Consider the following 19,112-nt stretch of genomic DNA (forward strand, 5'->3'; position numbering starts at 1 on the left):
CCGCGCTCCCTTTTAACCCATTCAGACCGGGAACGCATCTGTGTCATTTTTTAGATTTTAACTATTATTTTATACTTTGGGCTATGCAAAGATAGCAGATATACAAGCTCATCTGATCTGCTATTTTTTTTAAAATCTTGAACTTTATTTTGTGCAAATCTTTGAATATAGCAAACATTTGTAACTCAAATCTTTGCTTCAGGGGGGTCCCTGGAACAAAATATTTTACAAATGTTCTCTTTAAAAAATACATATTCAAAGAATGGCACACATTTTCACGATTTTTCAAAAATAGCAGATCTACAAGCTCATAGGGCGGCACTCGGGCTTGTATATCTTCTATTTTTGAATAGCCCAAATAAATCAAAAAAATGACACGGGTGCGTTCCCGGATTGAATGGGTTAATGGTGTCAGCAGTACGTCGTCGGGCTTTCGATTAGTGCCATGTGTGCATATATGTGTGTGTGTGTGTGTGTGTGTGTGTGTGTGTGTGTGTGTGCGTGCGCGCATGGGTCAGTGGCTGTGTTTCACACAGCACTGCGGAGGTGTAACACCCCGCCTGTAGTGTTGCTGTAAAGCACATTAGGAGTGACTGTGGGTGTTGTTATGGTATCATGATGCCTCTGCTCCTTCTGCAGTTTGGGGGGGAAGGTGAGAAGGTGTGTGTGTGTGTGTGTGTACGTGTGTGTTTGTGTGTACTTATATTACAAATACATATACTCGTGAGGACCAAATGTCCTCACATAGTATAGTCGAATTTGATTACATTACATTACAGTCATTTAGCAGACTTACAATAAGTGTATTCAACATAGGTAGTGATGGTCCATTGTGGAACCTTGGGCCGTCAACCTTTACTTTATAGAGTGCAGTCAGAAGACAGGCCTTGATAGCCACAGCGTTGATATACTGAATGTAATAGATAAGAACTTCAGAATTCTCCAGGCGCTCAACCGAGCGCTTGTTTGCATGCAGACTTAGATGTGGAGCGAATTGCCTTCGTGATATATCAGGTCGTATTGTTTTAATATCATTAATTTGCTGTTCTTTTATTCACATAGTATAGAGGGAATCTCCCTTGTTTGTCAATAAAGATGCCTTGCGCATGTAAAAGGTAATTTCTGTGTATGTCGTCTATAAACTGGACTTTAGGGTTTATTGACCTGTGCGACAGACCGTGTACGGCACATCAGCTGGTGACCCCGACCGTGACCCTGTCCAGTCCAGACGACCGCTGGATCCATAAGATCCAAATAACAATTCGCCCATACACTATGTGCTACAATTCCTTGGGGCCCCAGGAAGGGTACACGCGGTGCTATATGTGAATTGTATTATACCAAATTTAGGTCAATTATTAAAGACAATGTGTAAATATGATTGCATACATGTGAAGTCACCACAGAACAGCAGATTGAATGACCTTTGTGTGTAATACTTAGGCTCTGTACTTCCTATACCCCATGATGTCCTGTTAGCGTGGCTGGGTGGACCGAGTTGATCCTCCCAGCAACTGTCTCTGTATATGTTTATGAGACCACCGGAGACACCCCGACGTTTTTTTTACACGGATGTTTAACTATCAGCTGTTACTATCAGTTATTTGTCTTTATTTATATATATATTCATGTCAAGGCCTCTAGAATAACCCACGATCCAACTTGGGTGTTCGAGCAATGCATGGCTATATATATAAATATATGGATTTATTTTTGTTGTACCTCGAATTACCACTTTTTCACGCTTTGGTTTTCGGTGCGGGTGAATTTATCTAATATTAGTTTTACACTAGGTGCTGGGGGTTTGTCTGTGTGCCTGCATGAATATATCCTTACAATTGTCATAATGGTCCTATAGTTTACTGAGACACTACACTGTTTCTCTGTATTCTTTGGTCCTATAGTTTACTGAGACACTACACTGTTTCTCTGTATTCTGTGGTCCTATAGTTTACTGAGACACTACACTGTTTCTCTGTATTCTGTGGTCCTATAGTTTACTGAGACACTACACTGTTTCTCTGTGTTCTGTGGTCCTATAGGTTACTGATAGACCACACTGTCTCAGTGTACTTTATGATCCTATGGTTTACTGAGACACTACACTGTCTCTCTGTATTCTATGATCCAACAGTTTACTGAGACAATACAATAAGTGGCCTTTACTAGGATCTCTAAACCGCAAACCACGCCGGGTACATGGGAGAAGATAGCGTGTAGCCTAAGTTGTGTACGTTATGTGTCGTTATGTGTTATTATGTGAAAGCTGGGACTGCGGCTAAGAAAATACTACAGGTTATATTATGTGAAAGCTGGGACTGCGGCTAAGAAAATACTACAGGTTATATTATGTGAAAGCTGGGACTGCGGCTAAGAAAATACTACAGGTTATATTATGTGAAAGCTGGGACTGCGGCTAAGAAAATACTACAGGTTATATTATGTGAAAGCTGGGACTGCGGCTAAGAAAATACTACAGGTTATATTATGTGAAAGCTGAGACTGCGGCTAAGAAAATACTACAGGTTATATTATGTTTAAGCTGAGACTGCCACTAAGGGGCGACCCCAAAAATACTACAGGTTACATGCACGTTATGTTTAGCTCCAGCATCCGAGCGAGGTGACGTGAACGGCTGGCTCTGCAGCCTAGGGTTGCCCCCTAAATAGTACTACAGTGTGTCATATGTGTCTTCATATGTATGTTATATGTATGTGTTCCGAATGAATGAAGGCCTCTGTAAGTCCTGTCTGTTTGTTTGTTGTTATTTTTTTTTAAGGAGCATCCACTAGTCTACACCTTAGTGGAGACTATTCTTCCTGAGGTCCAGGTTTGTGCTTAAGTACAGTCTTGAGGTATTGTTACTTTAAAAAGCCCTTACAGCTATCTGTATTTTAACTTCCACTGCATACATCTCAGAGGCAGACAGTGTGCTTCTGCCCCTGCAAAACACCTTGAGAACGTTGGTAACTGTTTACTTTGAAGTGGTAGATAATTGCTGCAGAACCACTTCAGCCCTGCATACAGCTCAGCCATTTGGAAATTGCCGATCTACAAGCTCACAAGCTATTTCATCTCAAGCACTTCTTGCTTGTGGATCTGCTATTTTCAAAGGGAAACTTGTGCATGGGGACAGGCTGCCTATTAAACACTTCTCACGTTGGTGTCTCACTCCACTCCGATACCATTTTTTGTTTTTGGTACTTTGACCCAAGTACATGTCAGTGGATAGTGTAATCTGCTCCGTAAGCATTTTGTTTAGAGATTTTGTCCTGCTTAGGAATTTAAACAAAGAAGATAACCGCCTGCACGGTGTTCAGTGGTGGAAGCCAAGGTCACGAAGTATATTTACTCAAGTGCTCTACTTGAGTACATTTTGAGGGTCCCATTTTGTATCTCACTAGAGTGGTTCCAGTTTTCAATACTTTTACTTCTACTTAAGTGTACATTTCAGAAGCCGACATTGTACATTTACTCCAATATGATTACTGGAAACCGTGGCTGTTTAGGCTAGCTCAATAGTGACTCATTGTGCTAGTAGAATCTGCTATTGTTGTTAGAGTTATGAACAGTCTGAAATACGCTATAACTATGATTCGTAATCCCAGAAATTAAGGACACAGATAACTAAGTGGTAGCCCTTAGATTAAAAGATTGGAGTCAGGTATTTTGGAAGATGGAAAAAGAGGAAAAAAAGCGAGGAGAGAAATATGATGTTCAAATAAATTAGTTTCTTCAGAGAATGAGGTTAGGGGGTAGGCTCCCCAATCCCTTGTTCTCAACAGGCGGCAGCGGGGTCGCAAGGCTCCCAGAGCACGTTAAAAACGAAGTATAGTGCTGGGGGAGAGACTGAAGGCCCTCGTGTTCTGTCAAGGATGAATCAACATCCTAGCTGTGTTTTCCGTCTAGTCGGTGTGCCGACTGCCGCTCTCTCCTAGGGTTGGCAGCACATGGTACGTGGATGACAGTCCACACCTAACCGGACGGGAGTGCGTGACTCACCGGTTACAGGCAAGGCGGGTGAAAACGGTTAATATTCTGGTTCCCGTAGCCAAGCGGGGCCAGGACAAGACCGTCGGTTTCCTGCCTGGGGCGCCAACCACGCCTACGGGTAAGGGATCGCTATCGACTGGGTCACCCGCCGGTCGGATCGCAAAAAGCATTAATTCCATGGCGTGCTCCCCGACAGGAGGCGGGTGTGGTCGCTGCGTTCGGCTCAATGTACAGTCAGGCCATCACAAACTGAAAGCGACCGCCGGAGTGCTACAGTTACTAAGCGAGTGATGCTCCTGTGATCGGTGGGCTTTGAAAAGAAGACGCCGGGAAGCAGGAGACTTGAACTCTCTATCCAGGGTGACCTGGGTGTAGACCTCAAGTGGAAAGGGGTCTAGCCTGGGACTGCGCCCCGGTGGGGAGGTTCGAAAGACTTAAGTGTCTGCAGGAAAAAAAAAACAGAAAAAAACAATAGCTTCCATACAGTAAGTGAGTCACTCCCCTCAGAGAGAGAGAGAGAGAGAGAGAGAGAGAGAGCCTGGCGCAGCACTATAGAAAAAAGGGGGGACCCTGTGAACTGATCAGATCTTATATGCAGAAATAATGTACTGTGACCAAACTAAGCGTTATCCGTAATAATTGTATCAATTTGTAGATCTGCTATTTTCGTTAAATTTTATGCACAGTCTGCAATATGTTGTATACCTATGATTTGTATAATCCCAAAAACCAACAGTCTACTTTCTTAGAAGTGACCAGACCAGAAACAACATGCAAGTGCACTAAGGTGATGTTCTTCTAAGTGATTGTTGACTCTGAACTGAATATCAGTAAAAAAAAATATATATATAATAATAATAAAGAAAAAAGCCAATTTGACCGTGTGGAGAAGTAAGTAGAGTGTAAGTGTAAAATAAATAGGTTATATTTAAAATAAGTAATAATAATAATAATTATTATTATAATGATTTTAAGAATGTAACAGTGGACAGAAAGCCCAAACGCTTCTATGTATTGTTACATTAGTATATCTATATTTTTTTATTACAACTATCTCAGACTTTAGAAGTGGGTTGGTTTCACATTCGAGGACTGCAACACTGGTTGGCGGACGGTCATTTCTTTCTATGAACTGGAAACATGCAGTGGAAGGCCCTATAATTCTGTCTGATCGACATGCTGAGGCAGAGGGGCACCAACATTGCAAACTGCAGTGTTCACGAGACTCACTTCCGATGACGAGGTTAGGGGGTAGGCTCCCCAATCCCTTGTCATCAACAGGCGGCAGCGGGGTCGCAAGGCTCCCAGAGCACGTTAAAAACGAAGTATAGTGCTGGGGGAGAGACTGAAGGCCCCCGTGTTCTGTCAAGGATGAATCAACATCCTAGCTGTGTCTCCGTCTAGTCGGTGTGCCGACTGCCGCTCTCTCCTAGGGTTGGCAGCACATGGTGCGTGGATGACAGTCCACACCTAACCGGACGGGAGCGCGTGACTCACCGGTTACAGGCAAGGCGGGTGAAAACGGTTAATATTCTGGTTCCCGTAGCCAAGCGGGGCCAGGACAAGACCGTCGGTTTCCTGCCTGGGGCGCCAACCACGCCTACGGGTAAGGGATCGCTATCGACTGGGTCACCCGCCGGTCGGATCGCAAAAAGCATTAATTCCATGGCGTGCTCCCCGACAGGAGGCGGGTGTGGACGCTGCGTTCGGCTCAATGTACAGTCAGGCCATCACAAGCTGAAAGCGACCGCCGGAGTGCTACAGTTACTAAGCGAGTGATGCTCCTGTGATCGGTGGGCTTTGAAAAGAAGACGCCGGGAAGCAGGAGACTTGAACTCTCTATCCAGGGTGACCTGGGTGTAGACCTCAAGTGGAAAGGGGTCTAGCCTGGGACTGCGCCCCGGTGGGGAGGTTCGAAAGACTTAAGTGACCTATGGCATCCAGAGAGCAAGCCTTGGGAAAGCTTGCGTGACTTTTGACAAACTTTTATCTGTTACAGACACTGGAACTACTATGCCATGGAGAAGGACACACTTTCTAAGCAAGAAGTGGGAATATCTGAAGCAAGGTTGACTTACTGCTAATCGTTGTTGTTGGGGCCTCGACATGTGTAAACAAATACATTTTCTATCGCTCTGGGTAGGACACAATAAAAAAATATATATATATTAGATGAATTTAAAACAAATGTATTTCTGCTTTAACAAACAAACAATTAGTTGCACTAATATATTATAGAATAAACCTGATTTTGACTCGCACAGATTAAAGTTTCAAAAGATCACATAATAATATTTCACCAGTAGTAATATAATATTACATCTGATGTATAGTGACATCATAGACTAAAATAACTATAATAGCTTGAGGTTAGGGGGTAGGCTCCCCAATCCTTGAGCTAAACAGGCGGCAGCGGGGTCGCAAGGCTCCCAGAGCACGTTAAAGACGTTATATAGTGCTGGGGAGAGACTGAAGGGCCCCCGTGTTCTGTCAAGGATGAATCAACATCCTAGCTGTGGAACCGTCTAGTCGGTGTGCCGACTGCCGCTCTCTCCTAGGGTTGGCAGCACATGGTGCGTGGATGACAGTCCACACCTAACCGGACGGGAGCGCGTGACTCACCGGTTACAGGCAAGGCGGGTGAAAACGGTTAATATTCTGGTTCCCGTAGCCAAGCGGGGCCAGGACAAGACCGTCGGTTTCCTGCCTGGGGCGCCAACCACGCCTACGGGTAAGGGATCGCTATCGACTGGGTCACCCGCCGGTCGGATCGCAAAAAGCATTAATTCCATGGCGTGCTCCCTGACAGGAGGCGGGTGTGGTCGCTGCGTTCGGCTCAATGTACAGTCAGGCCATCACAAGCTGAAAGCGACCGCCGGAGTGCTACAGTTACTAAGCGAGTGATGCTCCTGTGATCGGTGGGCTTTGAAAAGAAGACGCCGGGAAGCAGGAGACTTGAACTCTCTATCCAGGGTGACCTGGGTGTAGACCTTAAGTGGAAAGGGGTCTAGCCTGGGACTGCGCCCCAGTGGGGAGGTTCGAAAGACTTAAGTGAATCAGAGAAAACAACCAAATTGAAGTGAAACTGTTGTAATGTGTAGTGTTAAATAGAATGCCACAATCAAACTATATATATATTCAAATTAAACTAAATTATACAGGCCAATGTCAAATTAGTTAACTGAACGGAAACATGCTGTGTGCGTGTTGGCTCCTTTTGTGCTCTGGCTTGATTTGATTCACATACAGCGAAGTGAGGTGTTTGTGTGTGGTGCTCAGAATATCTCCCTCTTATGTTAATGGTCAGTGCGTTTGGTTTACATTATGAGAACATGCCGGGTTTTGGTTTCAAAAGAGGTCATACTTTACATCAGCAACCATGCGGTGTAAAATGTATCCAAGCATCTTGCTCATCATTGACCTAACGTTTATTTCAATTACCATGTGACCACTGATTGACCAAGGTGTGATTAAGGTTGGGTATGCTGTCGTTAACCTTCCAGTTCTCTGAAACAGGTCATGGGTTGCAGAAGAGAATTGTACAATCTTGTACAGCCCGAGAATAATGTCAATTGACCTGTGCATAAAGCACAGGAAAGTTGTTTTGTTGTGTTTCCAATTACATTTTGTGTATGGTATGTGTTGTTGTGTATGTCAAAAAAGGTAAAGGAGGGTGGCACCCTGGCCTCTGCACATTCCTATGCTGTGTGCCCTGCCGGGTGTCAGGTCAAGGAGGGAAATAATATGATAGAGATCAAAGACTCACCATCAAACACCCACCCAATTTTTTTTTTAGATAAAGGAGGGACACTACACATTTAATTTGAGTAGTACCAATATCACTCTCAGCCAGACAGGAACATACCATTGTTTCATGGGGTACATCTATGCTGCCCAAGGCCACTGAACGACCCCAGAATACATATTAATTTTGATTTTGATTTTGATAGTAATGTTGGGGGACATAATCTGATCGTAGCGATCTCCCTGGCAGCTTTAGGCACATTAAATATAGGCTGTCTTGCCCTTCGCAAATGGCAAGTGATAAGAGAGCAGTGACAGAGTGATCCCAATACACACCACAGAAACATTATATTGCCACCTGGGCCCCCATGCTGAACTTGACGAAGAACACCCCTGCACAATATCTACGCCCCGACTTTCGACCTCAAGGAGGGTACGGATCTGACTGGCGCTTGGGGGTTGGGGCCCCTGTGTATAATACGGGGGGCTCCGGTCTCAGGCCCCAGGAGGGTACGGACCCGGGGGCTCGGGAGTGGGACCTCCGTCTCTTAGCTCATTCAGTGCCAAGTACATTTGTTAATGGCACTGGATGGGTTGGGGGGGGGGCCTAGTCTTGGGCTCTGTCGGAACCTCCTCCTCCGGGCTCGGAAAAGTGACCACCTCAACCAGAGGAATTGGAGAAGAAACCAAAAATGCACACAGAGAACAAGATAAATGATTTTTTTTTAAAATATATATATATTACACATGTTAGAATAGTTGCTTGTAAAGGAAAACTCAGTGGGAATGCCCCACTGAGGGACCCTAAGTTTAGCAATGCAATATGGAATCAAATGATGTAATTGTCCCCAATAAGAGCTCATGTCCAGATGGTAGGTTTGGGACTGCCCCAGCCTAGTTCAGAGTTTCCCCTTCAAAGAAAAGGGTTTTCCTCGGCTCACATGACTCAAAAAGAGAATAATGGGACCTGATTTTTTAAACATGAAACATGTTATACTAGTGGAGACTTGCTGTAATGTATTGATCAGATTTTAATCTTGTGTTGTGGGTACTAAATTCGTACCCAAGGAGGGCTTGATGGTCCATTGTGGAACCTTGGGCCGTCAACCTTTACTTTATAGAGTGCAGTCAGAAGACAGGCCTTGATAGCCACAGCGTTGATATACTGAATGTAATAGATAAGAACTTCAGAATTCTCCAGGCGCTCAACCGAGCGCTTGTTTGCATGCAGACTTAGATGTGGAGCGAATTGCCTTCGTGATATATCAGGTCGTATTGTTTTAATATCATTAATTTGCTGTTCTTTTATTCACATAGTATAGAGGGAATCTCCCTTGTTTGTCAATAAAGATGCCTTGCGCATGTAAAAGGTAATTTCTGTGTATGTCGTCTATAAACTGGACTTTAGGGTTTATTGAACCAAGAGTGACAGGTCTGTCACGGCACATCAGCAGGCAAGAAAACTACTAATCACCAGAAGTCTTAAGTACATTGTCTTCTAAAACAAGCAACTAAGAGTATACCTAGCGCTAAGGTAAAAGTGCAATATCAGCTTCTTTGCTATACACGAATCCACGGAGCGCTGCCCTGCGCGCAGCCATTGCTGCGGTGTCAACGCTCCGCGGACGCGACACCGCAGCAATGGCCGCCTACAGGCAGCTACAGGCAGCGCGTCTGTGGATTCGTCTATACTAGACATTGTTATTGTGAAACCATTTCCCTGGTCCTCCTCATGAGATAAATGGTTGTTATGGTGAAAAATATATAATAATAGGGTTAGGCTTACAATTAGGCAGATAGAGGTCAGGTGTGTAGGGGTTAGGGGTTGGAGTTAACCACTTAAACCCCATATGGGTTTAAGTGGGTTAAACCCCATATTGGCTTTTACCGTAGTCCCTCAGGGCTCAATACTAGTCTTTTTCTGTTTTGTGTTATTGTGGGGAAGGCTTTCGCTGAAAATAGCCGATCAACTGTGATTGTCTATCTGCTATTTTGTGTGGTGTGTGTGTGTGGTTGGGATGGTGGCCAGTGGCCCACCACCCCCCAATGTATGTCTAGTATTCAAAGGGTTTCCGTGCCCCAGGAGGAGCAAGGAGCGTGTCTCCCTTAATGACGCCGTATAGCCGGGGCCCCTCCGGTGGAGCCCTGATTGTTTTGGTACACAAGCCATTTATATGAATAAATTAAACGTGTTTACCACCACTTCCTAATACCGCTGCCTTTGACAGCTACAGTGGAGAGAGAGAGACACGGCATTAAAAAAAAAATCAGGCAAGGAGTTCATGATCCATTTGTTCTGCTGTGATGGTCGGGATAAAGCTAATCAGTCTACCATCCTCCACACACCCCCTCGGAATGTTTTTTATCCTGTAGAGAGGAAGAGACGCAGCGCCTTTACATTCTATTAACAGGCTAGCAGCTTCCCTTTGAAGACGCGGGGGGGGGGGGAGGGGGGTGGGCGGCTGCCTAGAAATAATGTTTGTATTTGTCTGCAAAACTGTGCGATTGTGACAGTTCAAAAGAGCAATCCCTCGTACTTAGCGGCGGAGATGTTATTCCCACTTTCGCTTGCCTTTTGTTCGACATTATTTAGTGTCAAAAAATCTGAACGTTTCCCCCCCGTCCCCTGTCCCCCCCGCCCCGCCGCTATTGTTGTCCAAATTAAATAGACAGAGCGTTCTTCAAGACATAATTATATAACGCCATCATGTAATGAGACAAGCGTCGACCCTGTTCTTGATTGGAGTCATTCCTGTCATCCGTGGGGTGGGGGGTGGGGGGTGGGGGGGGCTTTTTGATTGATTTATTGATTGAATACTTAATTAGCACGTCTGAGAACAGTATGGAGGTACAGTAATAAAACTATGGGACATAAAAATGCTTGAGATCGAACCACTGCCTCTACAGTGGTGGCACAAAGGTGTGTGTGTGTGTGGGGGGGGGGTTGGAGGGGGGGCGGGGGAGAAAAACATTGTTTTTACCCCCAGAGGTGGGCTCGATAGCGCTGTGAAAAGCCCATTTGAAAGAGGTGTATATATATAGGCCCCATGTGTCAGCGGGCAATGGGGAAGGCAGCCATGCAGAAGCCCCCCCTGATTATAAAGAGATAATTTCATCCAATCCTCTGCTGGAGCTCCATCGGTCGCCTCTCTCTCTCTCTCTCTCTCTCTCTCTCTCTCTCTCTCTCTCTCTCTCTCTCTCTCTCTCTCTCTCTCTCTCTCTCTCTCTCTCTCTCTCTCTCTCTCTCTCTCTCTCTGCCATACTCCACTGCCTTTCATATTTGTTCCCCATGCAGCCCCTGCATCTCCTCGCTCGCCCGTTTTATTCCTTTTATTACGGCTCCCACTCAATACATATATTTTAGCCCCCCACACCTTGACACACACACACACACACACACACACACACACACACACACACACACACCCACACACACACACACACACACACACACACACACACACACACACACACACACACACACACACACACACACTCCAGTAGCTTTTGTCGTGCACCTTCCCCTCACTTGTTGTGTAAACGCCTGCCGTGCGGTTTTTGCAGTAAATCACTTGTTTCTCAACGGCTGGTCCCGGAACCCACCAGGGGGCCCATATGGAGGCCTTAGGGGGTCCGTAACTCTGAGACTGTACAATTATTATTATCTTATTCTTTCATCTTTGGGACCCCATGTAAAATACTCGGTGTCAAATTAACTCTGAGAGTGTACCTTAGGGGTCTGTGTGGTTACATCTAGTACACTCTCAGAGTTACAGACCTGTGCAGGTCCATGTGGATGAGTGCAGTAAATTTGCGCTCAAATAATGCATATGTGCGAGTGCTGATTTCCCCCTCTACCCGCCCAACCTCTTGCCCCCCCCCACCCCCCCAAAGAGAAGAAATAAAGAAAAGTGTTCAGCAGGATTTCTGGGCTAACTAGCTGAATCAAGGCAAACAAGTTCACACAAGGTAATGGCGCAGAGCGAAACAATAAATGCTAACATCTGTGAGACGGGAGAAAAAAACAAACGGGGTAGAAGAACTCATAATTGCATCTGCTGTCATATCTCCCTGGCACCCCCCTACTCCCCCCCCCGCCCGATTTTAATCTTTAATTTGGCTCTTGTTAGTCATTAAAAGATGTAAAGGAGGACTGGTGTTTAATTAGTGGCAAGTGAATAACGGGAAAATTTAATTATACATTGATTGTTACTGTTTTATTGTCTGAGTCTGACACGCGCTGGCGTTAGCCTTCTCGCTAGCATGACCGTAGGGGGTCCTCACAACACAACGCTGTTATGCACTGTGGTGATAGGAAGACAAAATAAAAGAGAGAGAGAGAGAAATGTTACACTGGTGTTGAGAAGAAGAAGAAAAAATAATACCACCCTCGCTTCACTTCCTCTTTTCTTTTTAAACTCACTGCTGGAGGTGTGTGTGTGTGTGTGTGTGTGTGTGTGTGTGTGTGTGTGTGTGTGTGTGTGTGTGTGTGTGTGTGTGTGTGTGTGTGTGTGTGTGTGTGTGTGTGTGTGTGTGTGTGTGTGTGTGTGTGTGTGTGTGTGTGTGTGTTAGAGAGAGAGGAGGGAGGGAGGGGAGAGGAGGGAGGGATGGAGGGGGAGAAAGGAAGAAGCAAAAGAAATGGGAAGGAGTGGGTGAGAGAGGGAGAAAGACAGTGTAAGGAGTAAGGACAAGTGGGAAGAGAGTCTGTGTGAGGCAGAGGCAGAGAGAGAGAGAGGCAGAGGCAGAGAGCGAGGCAGAGAGAAAGAGAGAGAGAGAGAGAGAGAGAAAGAGAGAGAGAGCGAGGCAGAGAGAGAGAGAGAGAGAGAGAGAGAGAGAGAGAGAGAGAGAGAGAGAGAGAGAGAGGCAGAGAGAGAGAGCAGGTGGACTCTCTCATCAATAACCACAAGGTCAGACAGGCAGTGGCTGGTTCAGAGTGGAGGGAGACCCTGTTAGTAGGAAGCTGCGGCTGGAGGATTTGTCCACAGCTTGTAAAGGGGCTTAAAGCCTCTTTGTGCCACCGGCCAGCCCTTTGAAGGGGCAGGGAGACACCTGCTGGTGGCTCAAGGGCACAAAGGAATAGAAAAGGCTGCCGGCCCGGGGCCAAAGGCTCAGCCTTCACACACAGCCAGCATGGCTTCCTCTGGTCTGTGGCACTGCAGGCATTCTGCTCTGCTCTGCTCTGCTCTGCTCACACAGGCTGGCTGCTGCTGGAGGACGTATGGAGCACACAAGTTGCATTGTCCCGGTGCTGCTGTAGTAAAAGGGCCTCCTCCTCCGTCTCATCACGTGGGCCTTTTGTCGATACATAAGGGAGATTTTCTCAAGCTTTTTAATTTCAACAATACCCCCCATTTGATATCATTTTTTTATCTCTGGGACCCCTATCTACAGTATACTGTACTGCAGTGGTTCTAAAACTTTTTCATGTCAAGACCCCCCCCCCCCCCTGTCTCAAAACAACATTTTGTGCCAAGATTTTTCAAAACTAGCAGATCTACAAGCTCATAGCGTGGCACGAAGTGACACGCTATGAGCTTGTAGATCGCTATTTTTGAATAGCCAACGTATAAAATATGATTAACACATCCACCGCCAAGGGCTAATCTCATAATGTACTCACCAGTGCCAAGGTTTTATTGTTGTTTTTTGTTTTTTTCAGGTCGCCATAGGCCCCGTTAAAATCCTTTAGATTGCGCGATACACTGTTTGTAAACAACGGGCACATGTCCTGGTGTCTACTCGTCGAGACCGCGTGTCAAACGGAGCCGCCATGTTTGAGTTCTGATCGTTTATGTTAACATGGGAAATGCGAGGATGAAAAACTACATGTCCCTGTACAGGTTTTACAAGGCTTTTTGTGTACGACTTAGAATGAAGGCAGACGGGAAACAAAAAACGTGATCGCACTTCCGGTCGATTTCGGGTGGTGTTACACTGAAAATGGTCCCCCTGGAAAATTGAAAAAAAAAAAAAAAGTCGAAAAAAAGGAAAAAGCACCACAGCCCGTAGGGCTACGGTCTCGGCGCTTAACAGTTGGATTTAACGGCCCGTAGGACTACGGTCTTGGCGGTTAATGTGTTAAAGTGGTTAAAATTATTGTGACGTCATATTAAGGAGTTTAGCTGGGGTCCCCCCCCCAAGGACCCCACTTTGAGAACCAATGCCGTACTGTACAATCTTCAATGTTCATTTAATTCTGAGTGTGTACTACATGGGATGTCATATGAAAATGACATGTCACGATTATTGTGGCCAGCGATTAACAATATTACTGCGATGATCAAAATATGCTTAAAACTAAAATATGCCACTTTTGTTAAACCACTTGAACCTCAGCGTCCCTATCCTGGAGGGGAACGTTTGGCATTTGGTGGAGAGTTGGTGTAATAGTGAAAGCGCTCTTTACAAGTATAGAGGGTTTAAGTGGTACCGAATATGCAGCTCAGCAAAAGCTAACTGGTCCCGTATGTATGACAGAGGACGATTTCACGATAAAGTAAAAATCTCTGCGATATGATTACGACGAAAAAGAGAAAATGCTTTCAGACATGACATGCTATCCGTAAACCGAGAAAAACTGATATCTTAAACCCTTGCACACTTATTTTTTTAAATGTTTTTTTATCCCACGATTTTGTAACCCATTTTTTCACCCAGTGCCAATTGTTTATGTAATTCTGGGCGCTACTCACCCTCTGCCAGCCTGTGGAGAGCTACCCTCGCACGCTTCTAAACACTGTCATCCGACCTCCCTTTCGACTGCTCTGAGTGGCTGAAGGAGTTAACAAACAAATCCGTTCCATCTGCGGCGAAAAGCGGAAGAGGCGAAAAGCTTCACCCCCATGTGTTTATTTATTATTTTATGTTCTGTTTTTTTTTCTATGAGCGCTTTTAATTTATGGAGAGGAATGTGTCGGTGTGCCCCCTCTTCCCCTCTCAAGTACAGGCATGAGCAGCTCCAACAGGCAGCATAAAAGCTCTTTAACTGTCTAGTGGAGTAGATTACTGCGGCCCTGCCGTTAAATCCAGCCAGAGCACCTCGAAAAAGGCTCCCATTATACGCACTAGCTTGCGCGCGGTGTCGCGCACACCGCAAATAGCAGATCTACGAGCTCACAACGCGTCGCAGGTCTGCTATTTTCGGTGTGTGCGACACCGCGCTCAACTAAATTTACTATCAATCCCTTAACTCAATAAGACCGGGAAAGCATCTGCGTCATTTTTTGATTTCTTCGGCTATTCAAAAATAGCAGATCTACAAGCTCATAGCGCGGCACCGAGCACGGTGCCGCGCTATGAGCTTGTAGATCTGCTATTTTTTTTTTATCGTGAACATTCGTGCAAATCTTTGAATATATATATACTTTTTTTTTTAAGCGAACATTTGTGACTCAAATCTTTGCTTCTGGGGGATTCTGCAAATGTCTTCTAAATCCTAAGAGTTCTTGTTCAACGTATGTTGCTATACATCAGTGGTGCTCAAACCTTTTCATGTCAAGGACCCCCAAAATTGTATGTATTCGGCCACGGACCCCCATCTGAAAATATGTTGTTCCAGGTACCCCCAGAAGCAAAGATGTTTGCTTGAAAAAATCTATATATTCAAAGATTTGCAAAAAAATCATGATTCCCCCCCCCCCCCCCAAAATAGCAGATCTACAAGCTCACAAGGCGCACACAAAGAGCTTGTAGATCTGCTATTTTTGGATAGCCAAAAGTATGAAATAATGGTTATACTGTAGCTAAACATCTAACATGACACAGATGCGTTCCCGGATTGAATGGTTTAAGTGAGCATTATCAGTATGGTGCAATATACTGTCTTCTCTCTCTCTCTCTCTCTCTCTCTCTCTCTCTCATCTCTCTCTCTCTCTCTCTCTCTCTTGTCTCTCTCTTGCCCTCTCTCTCTCGTCTCACCGGTACTTTGTGTCCTGGAATTCTTCACTGTGTGAAGGTAATGGAGACGGAAGTGGGGGCTGGGTGGGAAGAAAAGTGGTGTGTGCCTGTGTGTGTGTGTGAGTGCGTGTGTGCGTGCGTGCGTGTGTCACCGAACAGGGGAGAGTGATGAGCAGAGTGCTTGAGTGAGAGATGACACACCGGGGGAGAGAGAGAGAGAGAAAGAAATGCACCATGTAATGGCAACCAGGAAGAAAGAGAGGGAGAGATAGAAGCCAGACAAGGCCGAGATAAAGGAAGAGGAGAGACGGGAGGAAGATGGAGAGGCGTTTTTCTTCGTGACGTGCGCGTATATAATTCACCGGCGGTGGGGCCCTCTCTCGCTGCTCGGCGCCGAGCCGCGGGTCACCATGAGTTATGGCCGGTTGCCGCGTAGCATGATATTTATTTGACGGTGAGCTGCGACATTAAATCAGCAAACCCCCCGCAGGTGAAATTGATAACCTCTAATGTCGGGCGTAATGCTTTTTAAACTTGCGATAACGTTATGTAAGCGTGTCAGAGCGCGGCCCCCATTGTTTGCCTTCATGTGAAATAATTGTGAATACAAAAAAAGATGCAAAAAATATATAACCCTACGTGTTTTCCATGAGCGGCTTCAAAATCAGTAGTGCAGTAAAGTACACTTTTTAGGGGTTATTGTTATAGAATTCATTCTCAAAATGGGGTCCATGGGACCCCTCGGGGTTCCTTGAGGGGGGTTCCCAATAGCCTGGCATGGCCAGACTAATATCACTGCGTAGATATTAGTCTGGAATCTCTGTGTGGAACCTGCATTTCCGAGGGACGAATTCAAAAAATGCCTCTGGTGATAAACTAGCCCCATATTTGCATACCGGGCCCTGGTTGGTCCCTCACAACTTCGGAGGGAGAGAAATAGAAACTCTAGAGAGGGGCCAGACTTTTTTGCAATGGCAGATTCGTCTAGAACCAGGCTAGGTTCCCAAATGGACTTTCAAGAGTTGAAATTAAACTTGAAATTAAAATGTTTGAGAACCACTGTTTTTTTGTTTAGAGGTACTGCTGTGTAGCTGTGGTGTCTGTCTGTGTGTGTGTGTGTGTGTGTGTGTGTGTGTGTGTGTGTGTGTGTGTGTGCGTGTGCGTGCGTGCGCACGCTTAATGTAGAACATGAATTGTAGAACATGTCTGGACCCATGGGTACAGATAATTGTTAAGCAGAGATGACATAATGGCACAGTAATGTAAACAGTGAGGCCATGCCAAGTGCATGTTCTCACTAAGGGTGGGTTGGAAGCTTCTCTCTCACTGCCTCTCCCTGCTCTGAGGTAATGCGCTCCGCTCCGACAGGGTGGAGGACCCGGCAAAACACACTGTGTGTGTGTGTGTGTGTGTGTGTGTGTGTGTGTGTGTGTGTGTGTGTGTGTGTGTGTGTGTGTGTGTGTGTGTGTGTGTGTGTGTGTGTGTGTGTCTGCTGATTTCCACCATGGCGCTCTCCTTCACATCTGTAGCCATCAGCCATCACTGATGGACAAAGTCAGTGGTGGAAAAAGTATACTTCAGTAAAAGTATCAATACTGCAATTGTAGAAATACTCTGTTACAAGTAAAAGTCCGGAATTCAAACTAAATTACTTGACTAAAAGTACAAAAGTATCGGCATCAAAATGTATAACAGGCCGATTCGTGTTTTTACCTATAACTGCACCAATCTGTATAAAACTTTGTATGCACACTCCTTAGAGGCCAAGGGAAACACCTTGCATTTTTCACATCTGCCTTTTATAGCGCCACCAGGAGGCTGACTTATGTAAAACTAATTGTTTCATATTACTCCTTCAGATTTTACCCAAATTTCACGCAAATCGGTACTCATGATCTCTATAGTCATGTGATCAAGACAGATCTGTTTAGATTTTTCATATTCCATCAACATTGCTGGCCCACAATGACCTGTGCACTTTGTCTACTTCATATTGTAGTCAAAAAGTCAAAAGTCAAAACAGGTGTTAAAAGTACAACATTTGTTTTTGAAATGCAGTGGAGTGTCATAAGTATCCAAAAATAAAATGACTAGTATTTTTTTAAGTAAAGTACAAAAAAATGACATTAGTAGTATGTTAACTACAGTACTCAGGTAAACGTACTTCGTTACTTTCCACCTCTGACCGACGGTGGAGGCGTTCCTTGCATCTGTGCGGACGATCGCGTGACAAAGATGCCTGGTCCTCCTCCTCCGCCTGTGTCGTGGCCTCCTCCACCCGGAGGTGTTGTTATCGGCGGAGCGCGCGGGGGCCCAGGCGGCCGTCCTCCGCTTGTATAACGTTGACCCACACGTCGGGCCGCCAGGGCTTGTTAAGGATGTCACAGGGGGGGGCTGGGAGCAATGTCATCCTTTGAGCTCTCCGGTGGCGCTTGTCACCTGCCAAATCGATATCGCCCTGCTCGGGCTCCCAGCGCACACACACACTTGTGTGTGTGTGTGTGTGTGTGTGTGTGTGTGTGTGTGCACTCACAAACGCCAAGTACACGCACTCGCTAACCTGCAATATCCTGGCGGTGATGGGGTTGGCAGCTTCCCGGGGATAGAGCGCTTTGTAACAGTGTTTTGTCTCTTGTCTCTCTCTCCTACAGAGCGCCACAGTTTAATGGCTGGCAGGTAGAGGCCACAGAGAGAGAGAGAGGACAATCAACATGAACTCTATTCCGTCGATGGACAGACACATACAGCAGACCAACGACCGTCTGCTATGCATCAAACAGGTGAGCTGACTGACTGACACCCGATACCCTCACCAGCCCTGAACTAACACAGAGAAAACCTAAGGCAGCGATTCACCAACCTGTGGGCCTGCTGGGGCCCACTGGTGGGACCGTGAGGATGTTGTCCAAGTGGGCCCCCAAATAATTGACAAAACACTAATAATAATATAACGTTAATGTAAGATTATTCTTTTTTTTTATGTTATGGTAATTCTTCTTGAAAATTAATTATTTTCATCGTGATACAGATTAATAGGAACTTATAGGAATAAGACGTTAGTGCCATTGATCCACGCGCGCGCGCACACACACACACACACACACACACACACACACACACACACACACACACACTTTTTCTCAACGTCGAGTCTACTCTCGATATAACTCTGTGAGTGTACAAGAGAACAAGAGAGAGTGTAGAATTTTACCGTAAAGATTGGGGGTCCCAAAAAAAGTGCACTCTCAAGCGTTGCAGACCCATAAAGGGTCCATTGGGACCCCTGGAGGGCCCCCGGACCTGACATTGAGAAGCAGTAGCTCTAATGGGCCTGTTGTAGAGTCTAAACTGTCCCCTCTGTCCCCAGACAGACAGACAGACAGACAGGGCCCTTTTATTAGGTCTATAGTGGTGTGGGACTCAGGTTACTGACTGGGGTCAAAGACGGTTTCCTCTCCTGTCTGTCCCGTCTCAATCCA

The 19,112-nt window shown here is 45.6% G+C and overlaps 1 protein-coding gene across 1 annotated transcript in view; it reads left to right on the forward strand.

The window, feature by feature from the left end:
• Nucleotides 1–19,112, forward strand: part of LOC308104633 (zinc finger MIZ domain-containing protein 1-like) — a 227,223-nt gene that overhangs the window by 129,480 nt on the left and 78,631 nt on the right. Inside the window, exon 4 of the mRNA XM_080455085.1 lies at nt 18,285–18,413. Coding sequence (XP_080311211.1) covers nt 18,345–18,413 — 69 coding nt within the window. The 5' untranslated portion in view covers nt 18,285–18,344. The remainder of the gene's footprint in view (nt 1–18,284; nt 18,414–19,112) is intronic.

Source organism: Gymnoscopelus braueri (genome assembly GCF_963280865.1).
Source record: "Gymnoscopelus braueri genome assembly, chromosome: 17".
NCBI classification, from domain to species: Eukaryota; Metazoa; Chordata; class Actinopteri; order Myctophiformes; family Myctophidae; genus Gymnoscopelus; species Gymnoscopelus braueri.